This window comes from Chlorocebus sabaeus, chromosome 11, assembly GCF_047675955.1.
Source record: "Chlorocebus sabaeus isolate Y175 chromosome 11, mChlSab1.0.hap1, whole genome shotgun sequence".
Taxonomy (NCBI): Eukaryota; Metazoa; Chordata; class Mammalia; order Primates; family Cercopithecidae; genus Chlorocebus; species Chlorocebus sabaeus.
Window position 1 is genome coordinate 15310581 of NC_132914.1, and position 25142 is coordinate 15335722.

The 25142-nt window shown below is 41.1% G+C and overlaps 1 protein-coding gene across 1 annotated transcript in view; it reads right to left on the minus strand.

Moving 5' to 3' along the window:
• Nucleotides 1–25142, minus strand: part of PLBD1 (phospholipase B domain containing 1) — a 69249-nt gene that overhangs the window by 29473 nt on the left and 14634 nt on the right. The window contains exons 2-6 of the mRNA XM_007967737.3: nucleotides 24195–24414; nucleotides 12254–12337; nucleotides 10814–10952; nucleotides 6564–6704; nucleotides 5642–5786 (exon numbers count right to left, since the gene is read on the minus strand). Of these exons, the coding sequence (XP_007965928.2) occupies nucleotides 5642–5786; nucleotides 6564–6704; nucleotides 10814–10952; nucleotides 12254–12337; nucleotides 24195–24414 (729 nt within the window). The remainder of the gene's footprint in view (nucleotides 1–5641; nucleotides 5787–6563; nucleotides 6705–10813; nucleotides 10953–12253; nucleotides 12338–24194; nucleotides 24415–25142) is intronic.

The following is a 25142-nucleotide window of genomic DNA, read 5'->3' on the forward strand; positions in this document are numbered from 1 at the left end:
GCCAACATTTGGCTAATTTTTTTGTATTTTTGCAGAGACGGGGTCTTGCCATGATGCCCATGCTGGTCTTGAACTCCTGAGCTTAAGACAATCCACCTGCCTTGGCCTCCCAAACTGCTAGGATTACAGGTATGAGCCTGCTTAGCCTGTTTAAATGTTAAGTGCATGTACTTGTAAGTAGGTACATAAGAAGATAAAAGAATAGGCTCCAAGCCCCAGGAAAATTTAAGCAAAGTCTTCATAATTTAAGTCTTCACAATTTAAGTCAAATCAAGTCTTCATGAGCCTAATCTCTTTTCATGCTGTACCCTCCGCCACCTTCACTCCTCACCCACGGGTACCAGTGGGCAGGATAAGTGAGAAGCCTGTAAGCCAAGCTGGAAGAGCTGTCCCAATCCCACAAGAAAAATCCCTCTGTTTTAAGACTGACTCAAGACAGTAGGAAGTCACATCATCGACTGCAGCAAAAGATTTGCTACAAAGGCCTGTTTGTGTTGTAGAGCAAGGTTCTCAAAAGGCCTCAGAGGGGCCAGGCCTAGCCTGCCCCAAGGACTGCCTGACACACGGTGCACAGCTGCAGGGGTGAGGAGGCCACCACAGGGGCCAGATGTGGAGCTCATAGGTCGAAGTTCGCTTTCAGTTTACTGTCCTCCCCTGCTGCATGCTGAAACCCAAGGGTAAGAGGTGGCTTTCAGTAGCATAGATCCCTGAACATGTGCTCTGACATGAGAGCCACCCCAGGTCATCGTGACCGCCATTCTGATAGCTAGGCTATGCACCATCTTGCAAAAAATATATACTGTGAGGGCCAAGTAGAGGAATCTGCTTACCAGGACCAGGCCATAGGCTTGAGTCCCAGAGCTCCTTGGGGCATCTTGTTGAACCCATGTGTGGGCAGGAGTGGAGGAGAAGAGCCCCCAGATAGGGAGATGTGGGACAAAGGCCCATGTGCATTGTTTTCTGGGCTCAGAGAAGCTGACCTGGATGGCTCAGCCATCTTGGTCAGTCTTGGGCGCTACAGGGGGACTTAGAAATTTTCTGGAAAGGATGCCCAGAGACATCCTGGGCATGTCTAAACTGGGTGCCCAGAGACACAGGTCAAGATACTGCCAGCCTGGCCAGTCTCAGGATGCTGGAGGGGGATTTAGGTAATTTTCAGTAAGGTAATTCCAAGCTGGGAGGGTGGGGGTTCCTGTGCCCAGACCTAAGGGTGGTACTAAGGTTATCAGCACCTGGTATACTTTGGTATACTTTTGACCTTCCCTGGGTATTGCATGTTAGCCTCTTTAGGTGAAATAATTTCCTCAATCTCCAGTTTGTATTTTTAGAAATGACTAAAAAAGACCAAGCCTGTTAAACAACCAAATCACCTTAAATTCTTTCTAACTTAATAAAAATTATACAGTTTTCTTAACCTATAACCACCTCTATTTTTATGGAATGAACTGAGGCTCTGGTGAACGTATAGCATGAGACTGGCTTCAATACGTTTGGGCGTACTGAAGGCAGCAAATCCTTTTGTATTATTGATAAACGTGAAGGATTACCGTTATTCCTTCTATTCTCCTATGCTAGAGTACAATTTGGGGAGTGTCCTGACAATTCTTATTAGGTAATTATCCCTCAAGGATTTTTGCAAGGACAACAGGAGGACACATAACGTTGTGTTGTGTTTCAGTAATTCAGCAGTCATATGTGTTATCCTCTGGAAGAGGGATTATCAAGCTTCCATCCATATGCTGATTGACCATTTACAAAATATAATGGTTTGAGTTGCCTGGATTATTGCATCAGCCTTCTAAATGTTCTGCTGGCAGCCTCTCTTGTCCTCCTCTAACTGACCAGATAATCCACAAATGCAAATCTACTCATGTCCCTTTCACTTGTCACTTTAGTGGCCTCATGTCGTGCCTCATTCCCTCTCTCTGGCCTTCTTGATGCTGTCTCTTGCCCATATACTGTTTGTTCCTCAAGGAACATTCTACCTCTGTATCCCCATTGGGCTTGGCTAAATTATCTTGTCTTTTGTGCCTCGACTTAAATTTTCCTTTCTCTTAGCTTTCTCAATGTTCCCAGACTCGTCTTTCTCTTATTACAAAAATCACACTCTAATGTCATTTTTTTTTTATTGGCCTCTACGTCTCAACAGAAAGTCAACTGTGACAGTAGGAATTGTGTCTATGCCGGTCTCCATCAACAATCCTTTGCCTAGCCCAATTTAACAGAAAATTGTGGATGAATAGACTATATAATGGTTACAACTGTATGAAGCGAGCGTTCTATTAGCCTCATTTTACAGCGAGAAAGATGTGGCTCGCCAAAGTAAACAGCTGGACTTCAGAGTTTAGCAGCTGTCCAAGCTCTGCCTTTTTCCTTCCTACAAACCTCAGAAAACACCCAAAATATCCCGTCTTGAAGCTTCAGTGTTTTTCATGGCAATGATCTTGACGATCACTCCAAAAAATTTAGCAGGAAGGCCATGATGTGTCATAAAAGGTGGATAGGAGCGTATGAAATCCTCAGAATTCTCTGTATCTTTAGCGTGATGGTAGTTGTAGCATCCCAGTTACCATCATCTCTAACGTGCCTCAGCCAAGTCAGGAACGTTTCTTGAGTTGATCTGTATGTTCTGACTCAGGAATTCTTTTCGTTTGTTTTTAATTTTTATATTGCCTCCATTTAATTTTAATACAAACATACAAACTGCTACGTCAACACAAGTTATTTGCTTAATTCCTAATTAACTTCACTTCCATCCTCGTTTTTCCAATCTTATTGAGGCATAATTGACAATAAAAATTGTATATATTCAAGGTTTACATGATGTTTTGATACACCTATACACTGTGAAATGATTTCCACAATCCAACTAATTAACATATTCAGCACCTCACATAGCTACCTTTGTGTGTCGTGTGTGTAGAGAGAATACTTAAGATCTACTCTCTTAGCAAATTTCAAAAACACAGTACATTATTCTCAACTACTGACTCAGGAATTCTTAATATCCTTGCACAGATCTTGAAGAGCCTCCAGGCTCTGCGTTCTTTGATGAAAAAATGACTCGACACTCCTAACCTATTCAATTTACCATGGCACTCCTCCATCAAAGAAAAACAAGGAAGCCATCCAGCTTTGTTCTGGACTCAGCAGCTAAGATGACATGAGCTTCATCGCAAAGCATAGTTCTATGTCATGTCTATTCGATGAATCCAATGTTGCTGGTCCCTTAATAAAATAATTTGTAACATAAATGAGACTGCACATGTTTTTCCTGTTTGGTGCTGAGAACAAAGCTGCCCAGTTAGAGAAAATATGAATCCCACTGTTCCAATGGCTCCTGTAAAAATGTCTTGGGGTATATATAAAAGTGTCTTTTGCTCTCTTGGAGTTTCAATTGCTCCAAAAAGCTCTACATATTATCTATGATATCTATTTGTGTATCTCATCTGGAAGGATACATATGCAAATGTTATTGGGATTATACGTTTCATAAGAAAATCTTCCATGACCTTCTCCATCACTACCTCGGGGGTCCAGGACTGTTAACACTACTGGAGAGCATTGTATTTCACAGAGATTTCAAAGCAGTGCACATAACATCTGAATGTTGCATTTTATCACAAAGACGAGGAAGAGGAAGAATACTGGACTGCTCTGTCTCTTGCTGTCCTTAAATGTCAGTGTAATAGAATGTGAAAGAATCAAAGCATAGTCTAACTCAGACAGAGGAGTCCCCAGTCCCCCTCAACGCTAAAACAACTAAGCAAACTAAGACAAAGATGAAATCAAAGTGGTTTCAAAGAAAGGATCAGGTCACAAGGACAGAGAAATACTGGGTTATGCCCTTGGTCAGAATTCCTGATAGGGGCTGGACATGATGGCTCACACCTTAATTCCAGCACTTTGGGAGGCTGAAGCTGGAGGACCACTTGAGCCCAGGAGCTTAAGACCAGCCTGGGCAATGTAGCAAGATCCCATCTAAATAAAATATATTTTTAAAAATTAGCCAGACGTGGTGATGTGTGCCTGTAGTGTCAACTACTTGGGAGGCTGAGGTGAGAGGATCATTTGAGCCCTGGAAGTCAAAGCTGCAGTGGGCTATCGTTGTACCACTACACTTCAGCCTGGGTGATAGGGTGAGACCCTGACTCTAAAAATAAAAAGGAATTTCTGATAGGAAGACCAAACATATTCTGACAAAGGTAGACAGACATGACAGGTGTTTGGTATAATCACCCCACAAGTTACAGATATGTAATTAAAGTTCATTTTGGTTACAGTGTATCCAATTGAACTCTTAGATGTTTAGTGTTTTCCCCTTGACTTTGCTCTTAATGTTTCCTGAGGAGGCTGGGGCTAACACATGCTAACACACACGCTTTGTTGGATTTACAGAGTGAGTTCTGTTTTTTTAAATACATGGTTTTATCTTAAGTTGGAGGATCTGGAAATTCTTGGATGGAGAATAGACAGTGAAAGCTGATCCTTGCCTCCTTTCCATGGGTCATATGTTTGCTACAATTGTTTCCACTTTCCCTTTTTTTTTTTTTTTTTTTTTTTTGAGATGGAGTCTCGCTCTGTCGCCCAGGGTGCAGTGCAGTGGCGCGATCTCGGCTTATTGCAAGCTCCGCCTCCCGGGTTCACACCATTCTCCTGCCTCAGCCTCCCGAGTAGCTGGGACTTCAGGCACCCGCCGCCACACCCGGGTAATTTTTTTGAATTTTTAGTAGAGACGAGGTTTCACCGTTTTAGCCAGGATGGTCTCAATCTCCTGATCTCATGATCCGCCAGCCTCAGCCTCCCAAAGTGCTGGGATTACAGGCGTGAGCCACCGCGCCCGGCCTCCACTTTCTGTTTTCTTAAACCAGACTTGCTTTATTCATTTACATCACCTGCCTGTTGCATTTAGACCCAGGAATTTGCAACCTCTCTTCTACTGGGACTGTCCTCCCGTCTATCTCTACTTCTTCAAATTCTAGCCATCCTTCATGGTCTATCTCAAAGGTCATCCTTTCTTTCCTTTCCCCAACAATCAGATGTGAGTCTCACCCCCTTGCAATAGACAACACTGGTTACACTTCTTTTGTAGTACATATTCAGCAATATTATTACTCTTAGTCATATTACACTTTATATTGTCCTCCTGACTATAATGTAAAGTTTATAAACTTACACATTCATTCATCCATTCATTTGGCAATTTATTAAGTACTCGATGCCACACACTAAGGTTAAGTGCTGTGGATATTGCAGTAAATAAAAGAAACACTACAGGCCCTCAAGGTGGTACCTGAGCGCAGGATCAGCCATGTCTTCATTGCTTCTGCTGCAGAGCCTAGCAAAGTGTCTTCTACTTGGTACATACTCAGTTGGCATTTGTTGAAATAAATTTAGATGTAGCCATTTACATTTACAAAGTGTCTTCTATTTGGCAATTCTAGTAACCTTGTTTATGTCATTCTATTAAATAAAAGTATTTGAGCTATATTTCTTCAAAAGCACTCTGAAAATCAGATTGTTTGTTAATATATACTAACCATTAAACATTTCTTCTCCCATTGCAGTTAACACTGAGTCACTAAGGCTTTATCCGGGAATAGTACTCAAAGTGCTCAGATGTTTCTTTAAATTCATTTACCTGGGTAACTGCTGAAAGAGAGGCGACTACTGCTGGTATCTTTATCTTTGATGTTGAAGTCCCAGTGTTTATATATCCTGAGCATGGCTGCGTACGTGTACCAGCTTGAGTGAGCAAAAAGGATGTTCTCAAACCCGGGAAGAACCTACAGCCAGAATCATAGTGGATTACACAGATGTACATAGCTAACTGACTGCAATTGTCTTAAGTATAAGAGGCATACAGGGATTGTGCCCTTTCAGGTAAGTGTTTATTGCTGTATTGATTACTGGAAAATATGGCCAAGGAATCAAGATTAACCTTTAATGTGGCCCCAAACAGACTCTTCCTTCTAACATTCAAAATGGAAGACTCTAGCTGGGCATGGTGGCTCACGCTCAAAATCCCAGCACTTTGGGAGGCCAAGGCAGGCGGATCACTTGAGGTCAGGAGTTTGAGACCAGCCTGGCCAAAATGGTGAAACCCTGTCTATACCAAAAAAACAAGAAAAATGAACCAGGCATGGTGACACACCGCTGTAGTCCCAGCTACTTGGGAAATTGAGGCAAGAGACTAGCTTGAACCTGGGAGGCAGAGGTTGCAGTGAGGCGAGATCACACCACTGCACTCCAGCTGGAGCATCAGAGTGAGACTCCAGCTCAAAAACAAAACAAAACAAAAAAACAAAATGGAAGATTCTAGAAGGTGGAAGTGGCGCAGGTGCACACAGCATGGGAGGAATGGTGGAAGAAACAGATGTAACATCATGTACTTAAAATTCTCTCTATCAAAGTTACTTCCAGTTCTTAACTTCTACCACTGAAGAACTCATGAGCTGATATACTGTTATAGCCAGGAGTGATGAGATGTTGCTATACTTGGGCGCTATATAGATAAAGTCTGTAAGAACCAGAACAAGGCAAAAGGAGCTGCTATGTCTTACCTTAATAAGAGCGGAGCAATGTCCCATGTCCCATCTCTTAAAAACCTTTAGGCTGCTGCTGTTTGTGGGAGAGAGTGAGGGAATCAGATCCAATAAATCTCCAACAGCATTCAGGAACTGAATCTGGAACAGGGTCATTGGCTAGGAAAGGACAAAGACTGCACTTAACATCGATTTGTGACAGACATCTTTTCCTGTTTTTCCTCTCGTTAGGGTCCCATTAAATTATTCCCTTGCAGGCTGTGCGCAGTGGCTCACACGTGTAATCCCAGCACTTTGGGAGGCCGAGGTGGGTGGATCACGAGGTCAGGAGACCGAGACCATCCTGGCTAACATGGTGAAACCCCGTCTCTACTAAAAATACAAAAATTAGCCGGGCATGGTGGCAGGCGCCTGTAATCCCAGCTACTCGGGAGGCTGAGGCAGGAGAACGATGTGAACCCAGGAGGTGGAGTTTGCAGTGAGCCAAGATCACGCCACTGCACTCCAGCTGGGTGACAGAGTGAGACTCTATCTCAAAAAAAAAAAAAAAAAAAAAAAAAAAAAAATTATTTATTTCCGAAGAGTCTCTTATGCTAGATTTTTATTGTAGTTTATAAAATAATTTTTATGGCTTTATAGTTTAGAAGAGCTGTTTTGGCATGTTTTGATAGCCACAGAATTTGGGAGTGGCTCCTTGGAGAGTAAAGTAGAGCTTTCTGTTTGCAGTCTACAGCAGTGCTTCTCAAGCTCGGCACTATTGACATTTTGAGTCAGTTAATACTTTCTTTTCGGTTGTTGTGCATTGTGAGATGTTTAGCATCATTCCTGGCCTCTACCCACCAGGTATCAGTGGCAACTTCCCAGTTTTGGCAACCAAAAATGTCTCCAAGACATTGCCAAGTGTCCTGTGGAGAGAAACCACTCTTAGATAAGAACCACTGCTACACAGCAAAAACATTCAACTAAGAAGCTTTTGGTTTTGATTGTGTGTTAACCGTCAGACCAACTGACTGGCCAGCATTAACTTTGAAGCAGTTATCAGATTGTACTTGAACATGAACTTTGTGGAAACTGGAGAGCACTGCTCCAGGAAGATTCAGTCTGCTGCAGCAGGTCCGGGTTAGGCGTCAACAAATTGGTTTGGGGGTAGAGGTGGTGGGAAGACAAACACAAATAACATTTTAACCGAAAAACTAAAACCAAAGCAAAAACTCAATCTAATTTTTATTTATATAAATATCATCATCTCTGTTTTGTTTGTTTGAATAAGTTACGCATTTATTATTCAAGATTTAAAAAATTATAATAATGTTTATAGCAGAAGGTCTCCTCCTTTTCCTGTTCTCCATTTGTTCAGGTACTACCATTTCTAGTTAATCATTTTGCTAGTTTTTTTGCATATACTGCCAGTTTTTTGATTTTTTATTTTTCCCTATTGGCACCGTGATCTTGGATCCAGAGTTTTGAAAATGTCTTGTAAATACAATTTTTAAAAACATACATGGTAGTGTGTTACATGCACTGTTGTTCACCTTGATTTTTTTTTTTTTTGCCATAATATCTTTCATTTCATGTTTTGGGGATGTTTTTATATTGGATGTAAAAATTGTCCTCACTCTTCTTTTTATTTTTATTATTTATTTATTTCCTTATTTTTGAGACAGAGTTTCACTCTTGTTGCCCAGGCTGGAGTGCAATGGCGCGATCTCAGCTCACTGCAACCTCCGCCTCCTGGGTTCAAGCGATTCTCCTGCCTCGGCCTCCCAAGTAACTGGGATTACAGGTGCCCGCTACCATGCCCAGCTAATTTTTGTAGTTTTTTGTAGAGACGGGGTTTCACCATGTTGGCTGGGCTGGTCTAGAACTCCTGACCTCAGGTGATCCACGCACCTTGGCCTCCCAAAGTGCTGGGATTACAGGCGTGAGCCACCGCACCTGGCCTGTCTTCACTCTTCTAAGCAGCATTCCAATGTATGGATGTTTTATAATATTTTTAACTAGTCTTTTCTTTGATGAATTTTCAAGTGGCTTCTAGTCTTTTGCTATTATAAACAATGCCACAATAATTAATCTTGGACACATCATTTTGCTTATGTTTGAGTCTATGTGTGGGATAAATTCCTAGAAGTGATTTAGATTTTAATAGATATTGCCAAATTGTTCTCATACAAATTGTTTAAATTATACTCTTCTGGCCGGGTGCAGTGGCTCACGACTGTAATCCCAGCATTTTGGGAGGCCGAGTCCGATGAATCACCTGAGGTCAGGAGTTTGAGACCAGCCTGGCTAACATGGTGAAATCCCATCTCTATTAAAAATACAAAAATTAGCCGGGCGGGGTGGTGCATGCTTGTAGTCCCAGATACTCAAGAGGCTGAGGCACGAGAATTGGTTGAGCCCCGGAGGCGGAGGTTGCAGCTGAGATCAAGCCACTGCCCTCCCGCCTAGGCAACAGAGCGAGACTCTGTCTCTAAATAAATAAATAAAACTCTTCCATCCTCAATAACATATTAAACATTTAGTTTATCTCCAATCTCATAGGTGCAAAACAGTATCCCACTGTAATTGATATTTGCATTTCTTTTGTTATACTGTATAATATATCCATACGTTGGAATGCTGCTTAGAAGCGTAAGGACAGATGATATTACACATCTGAAAGAATAAAGATGTATACATACAATTTAAGGAAAAATAAACAAACACCGATGTAGTCAACTCACAGTTTAAAAAATGGAACATCAGCAGTGCCTTAGAAGTCTCCAATCTCATCTCTCTCCTTTCCTGCCAGCGGTCACCGCTATGCTAAATTTTGTATAGCTCATTACCTGCCGTTGTATTATTTATCACCTACATATAATATATTTATCACCTATATATATATATATTTTTTTTTTAAGATATATTTTTAAAACTCTACCTTTTTTTGAATTTGCACAAAGAGTCATATTGTATGGGCTGGGTGCAATGGCTCATACCTGTAATCCCAGCACTTTGGGAGGCTGAGGCGGGTAGATCATTTGAGGTCAGGAGTTCAAGACTAGCCTGGCCAACATGGTGAGACCTCATCTCGACCAAAAATACAAAAATTAGTTGGACGTGGTGGCTCACGCCTGTAGTCCCAGCTACTTGGGAGGATGAGGCAGGAGAATCACCTGAACCCAGGAGGCAGAGGTTGCAGTGAGCCAAGATGGTGCCACCGCACTCCAGCTTGGGTGACAGAGCAAGACTCTGACTCAAAAAAAAAGGTTAGAGTCTTACTGTATGCATTTTTCTGTAACTCACTGCTTTCACTGGACATTATTTAGACATGTATCAACATATATGTGTATATACACACATATATACATACATATACACACAGACACAGACATGTACATGTATATATGTGTGTATATATGTATGTATATATGTGTGTATGTATACATATATACATATATACAATGTATACATATATACAATACATACACAATATGTGTATGTATACATATATAAATATATACAATATATACATTGGACAAAATAGACAAAAAGTTCAAAGGAAAGCTGTGCACTTAATTTTATATATATATACACACACGGATCAAAATAGGCAAAAAGACAGTTATATAATATACATATTTTGTGTATATATACTGGCAAAATAGACAAAACATAATAAATGTAATATGTTACATAATATACATATTATATACACATATACTGGCAAAATAGACAAAAGGTTATATAATATACTTATTTCATTTATACATATATTATCCCAGGAAACAAAATATCCACAATTTTTGGAAGTATATCAAATGGTACATTGGAAGCCTCAGTGAGTCAGTCAGTAAAGCTTTCCCCCAGAATTATAATGCATATGTGTTTGTGTGGATATGTGTTTACATGAATGTTGTGGAGTGTGGGAAACATAGAACTTATATACTTAAACATCTTGTCTTAATGAGCATGCAGTCTAAAACACTAGTTTTATCAGATTAGTTAAAAACCCAGTACATTCACACCACGCTTTTTAACCTAATCCTGAGCCCAGTATTATGGGAGATTGAACACACACAGAAACAAGTTGGTTTACTTGTGTTTTGGGCTTGTAATTTTGTAAATTAGGTGCTACAATATGACAGCTATGACGGTTCTTGTCTGTTAAGGAATTTATACTGTAGTTCTACTTTGATCTGCTTCTAAACTGGAATGTTATTTTAAAGATAACATTCAATATCCTTACCATACTGTGTAAATTCTGAGAAGCTTGTTTAAAATCCTACCTTTGTCCCTTCTAAGATAGCCCTCCTCTTTGCTCCTACGTAGAGACCATCTATTTGTGCCATTACATAGCCTGTATGTCTCCAAAATGAGTCATCCTTGTATGCTTTGATATTTTTCCGGGTCCACTTATCTTGCTTCCTGGAAGAGAAATTAGATTTGCACTACAGTCGCAATAGTTACTCATTCAAAGGTAAATCAAACCAGCATTGAGAGATTATATACTCAGACACTTATGCTAATGTGATTTCAATTCTAGATCTGGTAACACTCCAGTCACTCAAAGAATTTCAGGGAAAATTCTAACTGATTTTTAATTTCTCCCTAGGGTTTTGATTCTTCTTTCACAGCTTCTTCTGTGCTGTGTCTAGAACAAAAGCATACGTGTGATGCTGACCTACCTGTGATACGAGACCTAAACATGTCGAGGAGAGACTATCCAAATGCATTTTGTGTAAAACCACAATGTTTCACTAAGTCAATAAAGACACGTTGATTAACCTTACTTTTAGTTGTAGAAGTAGTAAAGTTAAACAACCGGACAAAATCTAAGGGCAAGGTGCTTGATATCGGTTTGTATTTCTTTCAGATCATTTGCATAGCTTATGATTCATTCCGTTTCAGTTGTTATTAGGAACTGCCTCAATGCCTCTGTCCCAACATGGTAGCAAAAATGTCATTTTTTAATGGTCCTTTCATTCTTCCAGTTCTCTGAATTTTCATGGGATGATTTGATATAACTTTGTATACTGAAAACTATTTCTGACTCGTTCAGGCGATCACTAGATCAGTCTTAGAATAATGTCCTTGCTTCATGATATCTAGCCCAGTGGTTTTTCACTGAAGCTCTATACGACTTTGAGCATTTCATGAAGAGGTTGCTTAGAGTGCAATTTGGAGGGCCAACCCAAGAGCCTTTCTGTCCCCAAATTAATCTCCTGTCATCCCACAAGTGTAAACACATTTAAAATTTTAGTCTTCAGAAAACTCTATTAAAATGGAAATATTCTCAGAGGGTGTTAAGAATTATGACTTTAGATATTATTGAAGACCTCAGTTAGGATTAGTTGCAGGCTCATGAAAAGGAAACACCTTAAAGAGTGAGGAGAGGGGATCCCTGCAAGAAGGAGAAGGGCCTCCATGAGGAAGAGATCCAGGGACTTAACACTGATACTTTACACTGGTGATGTTCCTCTAACCGTGTCAGCAATTGATTATGCGATACTCAACCTTTGAAAGAGCTGACATTAGAGAGCATGTTGTTCGCAACCAGTTTTCATGCCATTACCAAAAAGTGCTATCCCCTACTACAAGAACAACTCTAGAGTCCTGCTAAAGAGATTTAAAAAGAAATTGGCAAAGAAAAAATTGCTGGTTGAAATTACAGATTCAGTCCCTGCAGCATTAAAAAACAACGAAAAGAGAAAAGCTATTGTACGTACTCCATAAAATCCTGCACTTCATCCATGATGGAAGGTTTCCTGATCAGCTGCGGGTAGAGGTTTGTGTAGTGGTCATTCATGTGCCTGAAATGATACATGAAAATTACCACATTTCTATTTTTATTCTTGGATTTCTCCATCACAGTAAATTATTCAATCATTTGGCTAACTAGGATGTCCCTAATTACAAACTCTCCCTACTATCTTTTTTCCTTAATAAATGCACAGTTTCAAATTGAGAAATATTTACAACATATAGAAAAGGAGAGAATGTCGAAAACACCCAAGTATTCACCACTCAACTTTATTAAATTATTATATTTTGCCACATTTGCCACATATATTTAAAAAATCAAAAGAGTAGAGTCAAAGCCCCTGTGTGCACTTCCTGATGCTAATTCTTTTCCTTTCTCCCAAGAGGTAATAACTTCAGTCTTGAATCTGATTATTCCCATGCATGTTTTTATGCAATTACTACATATACATTTAACCATAAATAATGCATAGAATTATCATGTTCACAGCACACTATAAAAAAGATCATACTCATCACTCTTATTTATCTCAATATGATTTTTGAAGAAATATCTATGTTATCTGCTACTTAAATTTATTCTTTTTAACTGCTGATACTATTCCATGGTATGACCATATTCATGTATGCATTCCCATGATGGACATTTAACCAATTTTTTATTTCTTCCTATTATAATGCAACTTCAAATGTTTTTGTATATGTCTTTTCTTTCACACATTTGCGTGTTCTTCTAGGATATGCACACACACACACACACACATACATACACATGTGAATAATAGTTGGGGTAAGTATTCTATATACCTATAAAGTAACTAGATATTTCCAAATTGTTCTCCACAGTAATCCTACCAATTTATATCCCTACTTACTACATGTTCGACTTCTCCTTCTTCCACAGCCTTACCAACACTTCATATTGTGAGACTTTTCAACTTTTAACAATTTGATAGGTTTTAAACAGTCCCTCCATTTAATTTCCATTCTTCATAAGATTATTGGGCATTTGTAATTCTTTATTTTAAAACTTAAAAAAATTAAAAATGTTTCATATGGTGTACAGTTAATATTTCTAATTGATTAAAATAATCCACTTACATTTACTGGGATTTTAATATTCTTGGAGTTCTTTCTTTCTTTTTTTTTTTTTTTTGAGACGGAGTCTCACTCTGTCGCCCAGGCTGGAGAGCAGTGGTGCGATCTTGACTCACTGCAAGCTCCGCCTCCCGGGTTCATGCCATTCTCCTGCCTCAGCCTCCGGAGTAGCTGGGACTACGGGCGCCTGCCACCACGCCCGGCTAATTTTTTGTAATTTTAGTAGCGATGGCGTTTCACCGTGTTAGTTAGCCAGGATGGTCTTGATCTCCTGACCTCGTGATCCGCCCGCCTCAGCCCCCCAAAGTACTGGGATTACAGGCGTGAGCCACCACGCCCAGCCTCTTGGATTTATTTCTATAATCTTTTCTGTTTTCCATTTATTATCCCTTCATTTGTCCCCGTCCCCTCTTTTATGTTTTCTTTGTTTAGATAATACTTTTGTTATTTTCTTTTCAGTTCTGCTGATTTAAAACCTATAGAATGTATTTTTATTCTTAACATTAAAAAGATATAACGAAAGTCTAAATGACTTTTATATTTCTCTCTTCCTCCAAACATAAAGCATATTTTAGCACATTTTAACTACCCATTGACATCCTCCATCATGTTATTGCTCAAAGATTTAGTTTTACCTTTTTAATTAAAATTTTTTATTTAAAAATTATTTTCTTAGGCTGAGCACAATGGTTCACACCTGTAATCCCAGCACTTTGGGAGGCCGAGGTGTGCGGATCATGAGGTCAGGAGTTTGAGAACAGCCTGGCCAACATGGTGAAACCCCGTCTCTACTAAAAATACATATACACAAAAATTAGCCAGACCTGGAGGCATGCACCTGTAATCCCAGCTACTCCAGAGGCTGAGGCAGGAGAATGGTTTAAACCTGGGAGGCGGAGGTTGCAGTGAGCCAAGATCATGCCATTGCATTACAGCCTGGGCAACAGAGCAAGACTTCATCTCGGGAAAAAAACAAAAAATATTTTCTTTTTAACCTTTACAATTAAATTGTATTAATTTTTTTTTTTGTTTCTTGTATTAATGATTGTTCCTTATATACCACACTTTCCCTCCTATTATACTTGGTAAAGTATAGCCTCCAACAGTTTAATGAAGTCTTTGGGTGGTAAACTGTTTTAATTTATGTATCTGAACATATTATTATTTTGCCCCTCCTCCTGGATGATTTAAACGGTTATAGCATTCTAGTTAGATATTTCTCCTCAATACTTTTAAGATAATATCTTGATGTCTTCTGACACTATTGCTGATGATCCGCAATGTGCTTCCTAGCTGAGATTCCTTTGTAGTTAATGTCTTCCCTTTCTAATAGCTTTTAAGATGGTTCCCTTTATCGTCAATTGTCTGCAGTCTCATCTGCTGCATTATAGCAATTTAAAAGGCTGTGCCTTCCAAATAAGGACTTGTGTTTTCTGTTTTTTGTGTTATATTTGAGACAGAGTCTTGCTCCATCACCCAGGCTGGAGGGCAGCCGTGTGATCTTGGCTCACCGTAACCGCCGCCTCCCAAGTTCAAGCAATTCTCCTGCCTCAGCCTCCCGAGTAGCTGGGACTACAGGCGTTTGCCACCATGCCTGACTAATTTTTGTATTTTTAGTAGAGATGGGGTTTTGCCATGTTGGCCAGGCTGATCTTGAACTCCTGACCTCAGGTGATCCATCCACCTCAGCCTCCCAAAGTACTGGGATTATAGGAGTGAGCCATTGTACTGGGCCTGTTTTTTCCATTTTGATAAATTCTCAGCAATTACCTTGTCAATTATTGCATATCTGCAATTGCCTCTAGTCTCTTTTTCTGAAACTCCTAATAGGTCTATATGAGAGTTTCTCAATCTAATTGCTATGTCTAATAACAGTTTTTTCATAAGTTTTAACCTTTATCTCTTTGGGCTGTGTATCGTATAAATCCCTCAATACTAATATCCGATTCAGAATTTTTTATCTGATTGTATCTAGTCCAGGGTTTGTCTATATATTGAGATGTTTAAAATTTTAACTTCTATAATTTTCTTTTACATTTCTAACAAGCTCTTTTAAAAAATCCATCTTTTTACTTCTTACTCCTTGTTTAACAAATTCTCCAAGTTTTCTTTCAATTATAACTTAAAGCACCCTATGCAAATTTAAGGCCTTTGTTAAACCATTCTGAAAATTAATCTGGAGTATACTCACATTGTTGATTTTGTTAACTATCTTTCAATTTCTTTGTGGATTTTGGAACTTTGGTGTGTAGGCATTTTTCTTCCCCCCGCCTGTCTCTCTCCTTCTCTCCCTCCCTCTTTCCCTGCAAATGCCTCCATCTGAGTCCTAGGAACCAGGTCTTACAGTGCCTTTTTGGGTCTTCCATCCTATGGAATATTGCAGCGATATTTGTAAATAACTAAACCAGCATGTGAATGATTTGGCTTTTGGTTGCCACCACCTCCCCACTCCCAAGCTTACCGTTTCTTATAAATCTATAGGCTAGGACTCACATCACCAACACTATTTTGTGGCCTCCTTTCTACAAGCAGTTAAAAGCATCGAGGTTACTTCTGGCTCCCAGCCTTGACTCAGCTCACTCAAAGCATTGACGCTCTCACCCATCAGCAGGTGGCTGCCTCTGCTGGCTTCAAGCCAAGGGCCAGTAGATCCATATTTTATCACTTTGTTATCTGTTCAATTTCTGGTAGAAGAGACATTTAACCTTGTTCTGGAGCCCAGCTGTGTTACTATGAGGTTTTCTTTCTGCATATTTTTCCTATAATTTGCTGTAAGTTTAGAACAAAGAGGAAGTCCCTGCACCCTCTGGACTGAATGTTTACCTACAGTCCTCGTTCTGGTTTTTACCTGATGCTTTTCACTGATGTCGGGACTTTAGAATTGGAGGCCATGCTGGATTCCAAGAATGGGAATTTGGCTCCTACACTTTGAAACTTTAGATATTCTTTATCTAGTAGTTTTCAGAACTGAAACTAATAATCTGAGAATAGTTTTATTGCTGGTGAAGTACACAACATTATGATCCTTTGAAATTTTTTATTTTGTGGTACTGGAATTTAATAAACTTTACCTCATGAGAATTTTTTCTTCCAATTACCTGTGTATATATATTAAATTGAATCATCACATTAAACTATTATTTACATATAGTTTATGCTATCACATACCTTTGCTTTGATCCATTTAGTTACCTTCTACTACTTCTAAATACAAGAGCAAGAACAGCAATAAAGCTAGACAAGTGTGTAGGTGACAAGAAAGGGATCCTCTGTCCTGGCCTCATGCTCTTAAAATAAGTTATATGAAGGCCAGCACGGTGACTCACACCTGTAATCCCAGCAGTATGGGAAGCCGAGGCTGGTGGATTGCTTGAGATCAGAAGTTCAAGACCAGCCTTGGCAACATGGCAAAACCTTGTCTCTACTAAAAATACAAAAAACCAGGCATGGTGGCATATGCCTATAACCTCAGCACTTGGGTGGTTGAGGCACAAGAATTGCTTGAACCCAGGAGGCAGAGGTTGCAGTGAGCAGAGGTCATGACACTGCACTCCAGCCTGGGCAACAGAGCAAGGTTCCATCTCAAAAAAAAAAAATAAATAAGAGTTATATGAAAACAGTTTTATTTATTGGAAACAAATAACTTGTGGACTCTTCACTTACAATGTTCACTCAGGTAAAGAAACAAAAAATTCATACTTTTTATCCAAAGTCTTCCATCACTGCACCCTGCCTAGCTCCACCCAGAGTCCCAGATCCCCCAAATTTTTCAGTCTGTTTCAAGATAAGGCAGTGGTTCTCAACTGGCATGATTTTTCCCTTTAGGGAGCATTTCTGGAGACATTTTTGGTTGTCACACTGAGTGAGGGAGAAGGTGCCACTGGTAGCTAGTGGGTAGAGGCCACAGATGCTGCTGAAGATCCCACAAGGTACAGAAGAGCTTGCCACAGTGAAGAATGATCCAACCCAAAATGTCAATATTGTCTAGATGGGAAAATCCTTAAACAGAGGAACATTAATCCTGACTTGAGTGTCACTGCTGAGAGTGTCTACTACATAACCATAGACAAGACAGATGGAAATATACAGGAAGGTAACTGAGCCAGAAGTATTAAAATTTTTCTTCTGGTTTCTTTTTTTTAGATAGAGTCTCGCTCTGTCACCCAGGCTGGAGTGCAGTAGTGTGATCTCAGCTCACTGCAACTTTTGTTACAGAGGTTTAAGCAATTCTACTGCCTTAGCCTCCCAAGTAGCTAGGATTACAGGCGTGTGCCACCACAACCAGCTAATTTTGTATTTTTAGTAGACATGGGGTTTCACCATGTTGGTCAGGCCGGTTTTGAACTCCTGACCTCAGGTGATCTGCCCACCTCGGCCTCCCAAAGTGCTAGGATTACAGGAGTGAGCCACTGCCCCTGGCTTTTTTTTTTTTTTTTTTCTCTTGGGTGTGGAGACTAGCCTTTTTGATTCTGACATTCAGTACAGGGGGAGAGAAACCTCCACCTTGAGAAGTGGGGGCCTCACCTGATCCTGCCACACACAGAAGCTCCAGGGAATACAATCTTCTTGCAGTCTCTTCAGGTTGAAGCCCTTCTCTGATCCCTGGGCCTGGGACCCTACACTTCTGTGTGGCAGAGCAATGCAGTGTAACATTAAAGAATTCAGGCTTTGAGCTCTGAGTTTAAAGCTTGACTCCACTACTTCTAAGCTATATCTTACTAAAAGCAGGATTCCAACTTCTCTATGCTTCTGAATTCTCAACAGACACCCCACTAGTGTCAACCTCATGGATGAGTCAGGTTTAGTTTCAGTTCCTGCAGTGTGTAAAGTCAGTAAGTTTCCTGCTAAGTTGGCTGAGATTTTGCTCACCTTTACCTCTTCAACACCTCTTCTACATGTTGAGATCAGAAAGACATGTGCGCACCCATCTTCCCCAGAATATTTTTGCATGATGGCAATAACACATCATTCAGCACCTGTCATGTGCTACCTCCTACGCTCTCCTGTTTGGACTCCCTGAGTCAGAGACCATATTGGGCTCCTTTAGTGTTTCCCACAGTGATGAATCCATTTGTCTGTGGTAGCGGGGCATGCTCATGCAAACTCTGGGGCTAGACAGCCTCCTTTCCAATCCTGGCTCCTACTCACAAGCTTCGTGACTTTCAGCTAGTTACCTAACTTCCCAAGTTTTCATATAAATAATATGAAGATTATCATGATACACACCTCATGGTATTGTGGATTAAATAACTCAACGTATGTCAAATGCTTTGAACAGAGTCTGGCACATTGTAAATGGTAGATAATGGCTGGTTATCATCGTCTTTGGTATTTTGTGGTCAATTTTAAATTACAAATAATTACTATTTGATACATCATTAGAAATTTTTGAGAGTGGGCCGGGCACGGTGGCTCATGCCTGTAATCCCAGCACTTTGGGAGGCTGAGGCAGACAGATTGCCTGAGGTCAGGAGTCAGGACCAGCCTGGCCAACATGGTGAAACCCTGTCTCTACTAAAAATACAAAAATTAGCTGGGAGTGGTAGTGCATGCCTGTAATCCCAGCTACTCAAGAGGCTGAACCTACAGGATCGCTTGAACCTGGGAGGTGGAGGTTGCAGTGAGCCGAGATTGTGCCACTGCACTCAGCCTGGGTAACAGGTGAGACTGCATCTCAAAAAAAAAAAAAAAAAAAAAGAAGAAGAAAAAAAAATTGTTTTTTGAGATGGAGTCTCGCTCGGTCACCCAGGCTGGAGTGCAGTGGCGAGGTCTCGGCTCACTGCAAGCTCCACCTCCCAGGTTCATGCCATTCTCCCACCTCAGCCTCCTGAGTAGCTGGGACTACAGGCGCCCGCCACCATGCCTGGCTAATTTTTTTGTATTTTTTAGTAGAGACGGGGTTTAACCGTGTTAGCCAGGATAGTCTCGATCTCCTGACCTCGTGATCCGCCCACCTCCGCCTCCCAAAGTGCTGGAATTACAGGCGTGAGCCGCTTGTCTCAATATATTAATGTAACTAAAAGGAGTTGCCTTTGAAGAATGTAGTCAGGAACCAACTCCCTACGTTTCTTCCTATCCTCAGTGCCAGGCACAAGGTAGCAAAACAAGTGTTTGTCATGCTGAGTTGACTCATTCAAACTGTGTAATTCCAGAGGAAGGAGTTTCAGCAGCCGCGTGAACAACACAAGAGATCAGCTGCTTTATTAAAAACGAGAGAGACCAGGTCCCCATACGCTTATCACCATGCTTTCCAGATAGATTTCATGTCTCATTTTATTAAAAATCAATCCGTGATTATTTAACAGCCTTTATATCATACATGAGACATCAAAGGCTGAATCTGTAACTCTTAGGAACTGTCCAACAGAGTTAAAAATCAGAGGAAGACTCTTCAGTTTGGTCAAGGCTGCTACCATCACACTGCATTACATGGAAATATACCTCATACTTAGAATTTGTTTCTAATAGAACTGGAACATTAGAATTCTATTAAACCTAATTAGCATGTAATAAGTAACAGCTGGGAGCAAAGCACTATGCCAGACATCTGGGGTATATAAAGATTAACAAAATAGGGTGGCCGTCAAGGCACTAACAGGTGGTAGAGGAGAGAGCTGGAGCTCTAATCCAGTGGGAATGAAATCTTAAAAAGCTTCAAGAAGACAGCATTTGCCGGGTACGGTGGCTCACGCCTGTAATCCCAGCACTTTGGGAGGCCGAGGTGGGCGGATCACGAGGTCAGGAGATCGAGATCATCCTGGCTAACACGGTGAAACCCCGTCTCTACTAAAAATACAAAAATTAGCCAGGCGTGGTGGCGGGCGCCTGTAGTCCCAGCTACTTGGGAGGCTGAGGCAGGAAAATGACGTGCACCCGGGAGGCGGAGCTTGCAGTGAGCCGAGATGCGCCACTGCACTCCAGCCTGGGGGACAGAGCGAGACTCTGTCTCAAAAAAAAAAAAAAAAGAAGAAGACAGCATTTGAGATGGCCTTTGCGCTGCATCAAAGACTCTGCAGAGCAGAGGTCCTCTCAGGCTCTTGGTACCACATATACGGGAAGCCCCTCTTTGAGAAGGGTGGGAAAAGGACTACAGTCACAAACACTAGACAGAGTCGCCAGAGAGGTCATCTTTCATATTTAGGAAACCTCGGGCACTCTGTGCTCCAAGTAGAGAAGGACTGTTGGCAGCATTTCCATCCAAGGCCTTCCACACATGGTCCCCCTTTGCCTTTTGAAAACCACCGTCCTTCGATTGTTCAGCTGAAGCCTCCACTCCTCGTTCCTTGTTTTTGTTTTTGTTTTCTGAGATGGAGTTTCACTCTTGTTGCCCAGACTGGAGTGCAATGGCGCAATCTCAGCTCACTGCAACCTCCACCTCCTGGTTGGAGTGATTTTCCTTCCTCAGCCTTCCAAGTAGCTGGGATTACAAATGCATACCACCACACCAGACTAATTTTTATATTTTTAGTAGAGATGGGGTTTCGCCATGTTGGCCAGGCTGGTCTCGAACTCTTGACCTCAGGTGATCCTCCCACCTTGGCCTCCCAAGGTGTTGTGATTACAGGCACGAGACTCCGTGCCCGGCCACTCCTCACTCCTTGTAAATGCAACTTATTTCAGACTTAGCGCCTTTTTTCAGTACTCTGTTCCATTACATTCTTCTCAGAATGACTTTATCCCTCTTCCCAGCCAAACCCAGTAGTTCTCTTCTATCAAGCACCAGACCTACAACTCACTTCTTCCAAAAGCCTTCTTTCACTATTCTGGCCACTGGGGTGCTTTTCTCTCTTGTACTCTGTATTTATGGCTAACAAGCTCTTTTGAGGTTGTTCTCTGCAGTAGAGTTGCTAGCAAGAGTGACCCAGCTTTTCCTTAAGGATGTAGTTTTAGAGATTCTAGAGCTATCTCTGCCCCACTCCTGATCATTCGCCCGTGGGCTGCTGCTACTGGTCTGAAAGGAAGGCAGACTCAGATCCTCAAAGCCTACATCACAATTTGCAGGAAGTGTTTTTGTTTATTTGTTTTTAAAATTTTCAAAGGCTGACTTATACATCTCAACTTCTCTTGGAAAGGACACGGCAAAAAGGCAAATCAAACAAGAAAACAGTTTCTGAATAGTAGCTGAGTGTCTTTTTTTAAGAAACAAAATTACCAGCCTGGGAAACACAGTGAGACCTCATCTCTACTAAAAATAAAAAATTAAGCTGGGCGCGGTGGCTCACGCCTGTAACCCCAGCACTTTCGGAGGCCAAGGCAGGTGGATCATCTGAGGTCAGGAGTTTAAGACCAGCCTGACCAACACGGAGAAGCCCCGTCTCTACTAAAAATTCAAAATTAGCTGGGCGTGGTGGCTCATGCCTGTAATCCCATCTACTCAGGAGGCTGAGGCAGAAGAATAACTTGAACCTGGGAGGTGGAGGTTGCAGTGAACCGAGATCATGCCATTGCACTCCAGCGTGGGCAACAACAGTGAAACTCCATCTCAAAAAAAAAAAAAATTATTTGAATGTGGTGGCTCCCACCTGTAGGCTCAACTACTGTGGAGGCTGAGGTGGAAAGATCTCTTGAGCTCAGGAGGTCAAGGCTGCAGTGAGCCGTGATTGTGCCACTGCACTCCAGCCTGGTAACAGAGCAAGACCCTGTCTTAAAAATAAACAAACAAACAAATTAATTAATTAATTAATTAAATTTGTACTTTAATACAGGCCTGGCGTGGTGGTTCCTGCCTGTAATCCTAGCACTGTGGGAGGCCAAGGTGGGAGGATCATGAGGTCAGGAGTTCGAGACCAGCCTGGCCAATGTAGTGAAACCTCATCTCTACAAAAAAATGTAAAAATTAGCTGGTTGTGGTGGCGTGCACCTGTAGTCCCAGCTACTAGGGAGGCTGAAGCTCGAGAATTGCTTGAATCCGAGAGGCAGAGGTTGCAGTGAGCTGAGATTACACCACTGCACTCCAGCCTGGGCGACACAGAGAGACTCTAACTCAAACAAAACAAACAAACAAACAAACAAACAATTTTTACTCTAACACAGAAGTGTTTTTAAAAAGTTATTATTAGAATGCTTCTTTTTCTATAGATTTTTTGGTTAGTGGATAAAGTTACTGAAGAACAGGTCAATGCTTTATATAAAAAGTAAAGGTGAAATGATAAAGCCACCTTCAAAAGTGGCTGCTATGAGATGTTAAAGCTTATTTTTTTCTGAGACATAAGAACGTCAGAGGTGCCACCTTTGTCAAAGCCCTCTGAATCTCCGTGAGCTCTAAGAGTAACACCAACAGAAATATCCAAGGGAAACGTGCACTCTCAGAACATTCTCAGAGATTAGAGCTGCTTTCTGCAGATCACATAGTTTCCATTAATAACCCATTGTATATGTCACTCATGAGTTAATCTAACCTATTTATATTCACACAACTGTAGTTCAAATTGTTTCTTCCAACTCACAACTCAAATAACACAGAATTCAGTGGAAACAGAAGTGGATAAAGATGTGGAGAAGTTCAGATTTTTACCTGTATAAAATGGTTTTAAACATGTTTAAAAAATCTGATTCCGTTTACGAAGTTTTATACATTGATTGAATAGTATGCTGTTAAGGAGATTTGTATGGAAGAGTAAAAAAATTGGGTATAAAAATAAAAACAAAAATTTGTAGTCTGAATTTAAAAAGAGCAACCAGAGCCCAACAACTAGTCATTCGACATCTGATACAATCTCCAGTACTCAAAATAAATTAAGATTGACATTTCACTTACTATGACTAAGGCAGTAACAGCTCAAATAAAGTTTGGTGAAATTGCACTCAACAATCTAGGTCACAGAGAATAAAAGAGTCAAGCAAAGTCATCAAGACACTTTTTATATCAAAGGAGGGATGAGAGTTGATCAGATAAATTGCAACTTTATTTTCCTTAAAGCCTTCTTCTCTAAAAGGCATGTAGCCTGATTGCATTATTATTAATTACATCCTTGTTACTTTTATAAGGCCAAGGCAAGGACACTAGAATCAAGTAATAGTAGAACTAGAAGAAACATTTATTTTAGACTCATTATAATTTCAATTTAAAAATCTGCCCACATGGAGGTATTGTTTCAAGATGGCTGGAAATAAATGCACCAACTGTTTACTTTTAATTAATCTTCCCTGCTCTGTTGTTCTCAAGGAGCGACCCCACCTCTCATTTGCTTTCTACCAGACAACAAGTGACTAGTAGGCTGAAATGACTTTGCTGTCCTTTAAAATCATTTCATTTCTGGGTATGGTGGCTCACACTTGTAATTCCAACACTGTGGGAGGCCAAGATGGGAGGATGGCTTGAGGTCAGCAGTTTAGGACCAGCCTGGGCAACATGAGGAGACCCTGTCTTTGCAAAAATATATAAAATAAAATAGTTTCATGGGATAGGAAGATTTTTTTAAAAGTGCCATGAGAATTAAAGAGTGCCACACTTGGGGGTTTTGTTCCTTTTAGGCAGGTACTGATTATAGGAACAAATGCAATTCTGGGCCCATGCTTGTGGTCCCAGCTACTCAGGAGGCAGAGGTGGAAGGATTGCTTGAGCCCAGGAGATCAAGGCTGCAGTGAGCTATGATCGCCACTGCACTCCAGTGTTGCAACAAAGCGAGAACCTGTCCCATGCCCCACTGCCGCAAAAATGCAATTGTGATAATGTCTCTATCACACACGTGAAGAACTCCAGCTACTCTTCAGTTCTAATGTGCAACGCCAGGAAGATGAGAGTCACTGTGGAACATGGGAAGGACAGGGGTTGCCTGGCAGTGGCCCCACCATGACTGGGATACTTACGGGGCAGTGAGGTAACCCTCCAAAAAGCCAGCCACAAACATGATGATCTCATTGCTCAAGGCTTGAGAGCCATAGCCAGCTCTGATCTCCAGGATGCCCCAGCCTGTGGTTTCCACAGAGTTATTGTAAAAGCCATAGGCGTCCCCATTCTTGTCCATTATATTTTTGACTTCTACTGTCATTTCAACAGGCATCCAGTATGCAGTTGCATAGTAGACTCCTAGAAGAAAAGGGAATAATGATAAAAATGCCATTCAAATGAGCTGTGATGCGTTTTTTTTTTTTTTCTATGTATCCAACAGTTTCAAGACATTTGCTTTTAAAGATTTCCATTCTATTAGAATTGGGAAATCTGCCGTTATTGTTTGCCCTTATTCCAAGTGAGGAAAAACTGGAACCTTGATTAAGGTGGATAAGCTCAAAACACAAAGAGTAAGGTCAAACGTAGGGGTGTAGTTACAGCATCATAGAGATGAGCCTGAGTGCTTCACCCTTAGAGGGTGGGAATCTGGGCAGGGCTGGAGCTGGACCTTAAGCTGTCTTCTTGAGAGCTTGTTTGGAGGTTCTAGCAGGATAGCTGAGCTAGTTGTATACCCTTAACCGAAGACCAGTCCTCCTCTATCACGGATGATTGTCCTCTTTGACTGAGCACGCAGCTTCAGGAGGGATGCACGTGGAGGAGTGAGGGAGGAAGGGGACACCTGCCCAGCCAGCCAGATCAGCCAAATCAACCTGGCGGTCAATGGGGTGACAGATGTCGCAGCCAGATCGCCCTCACATCCAACGCCCACTTCTTAATTCAGACAAGAATAGGGCTCTTGTCCCTAGTCAGCAACTTCTTCCATTCCCCTTAACAGGTGGAACAAAACATCACCATTCTCAGGCTCCTTATCCTATGTCTCCTGCTTAATTCATCTAATGTCATAGGACATTAGATTCTTTGCAGAA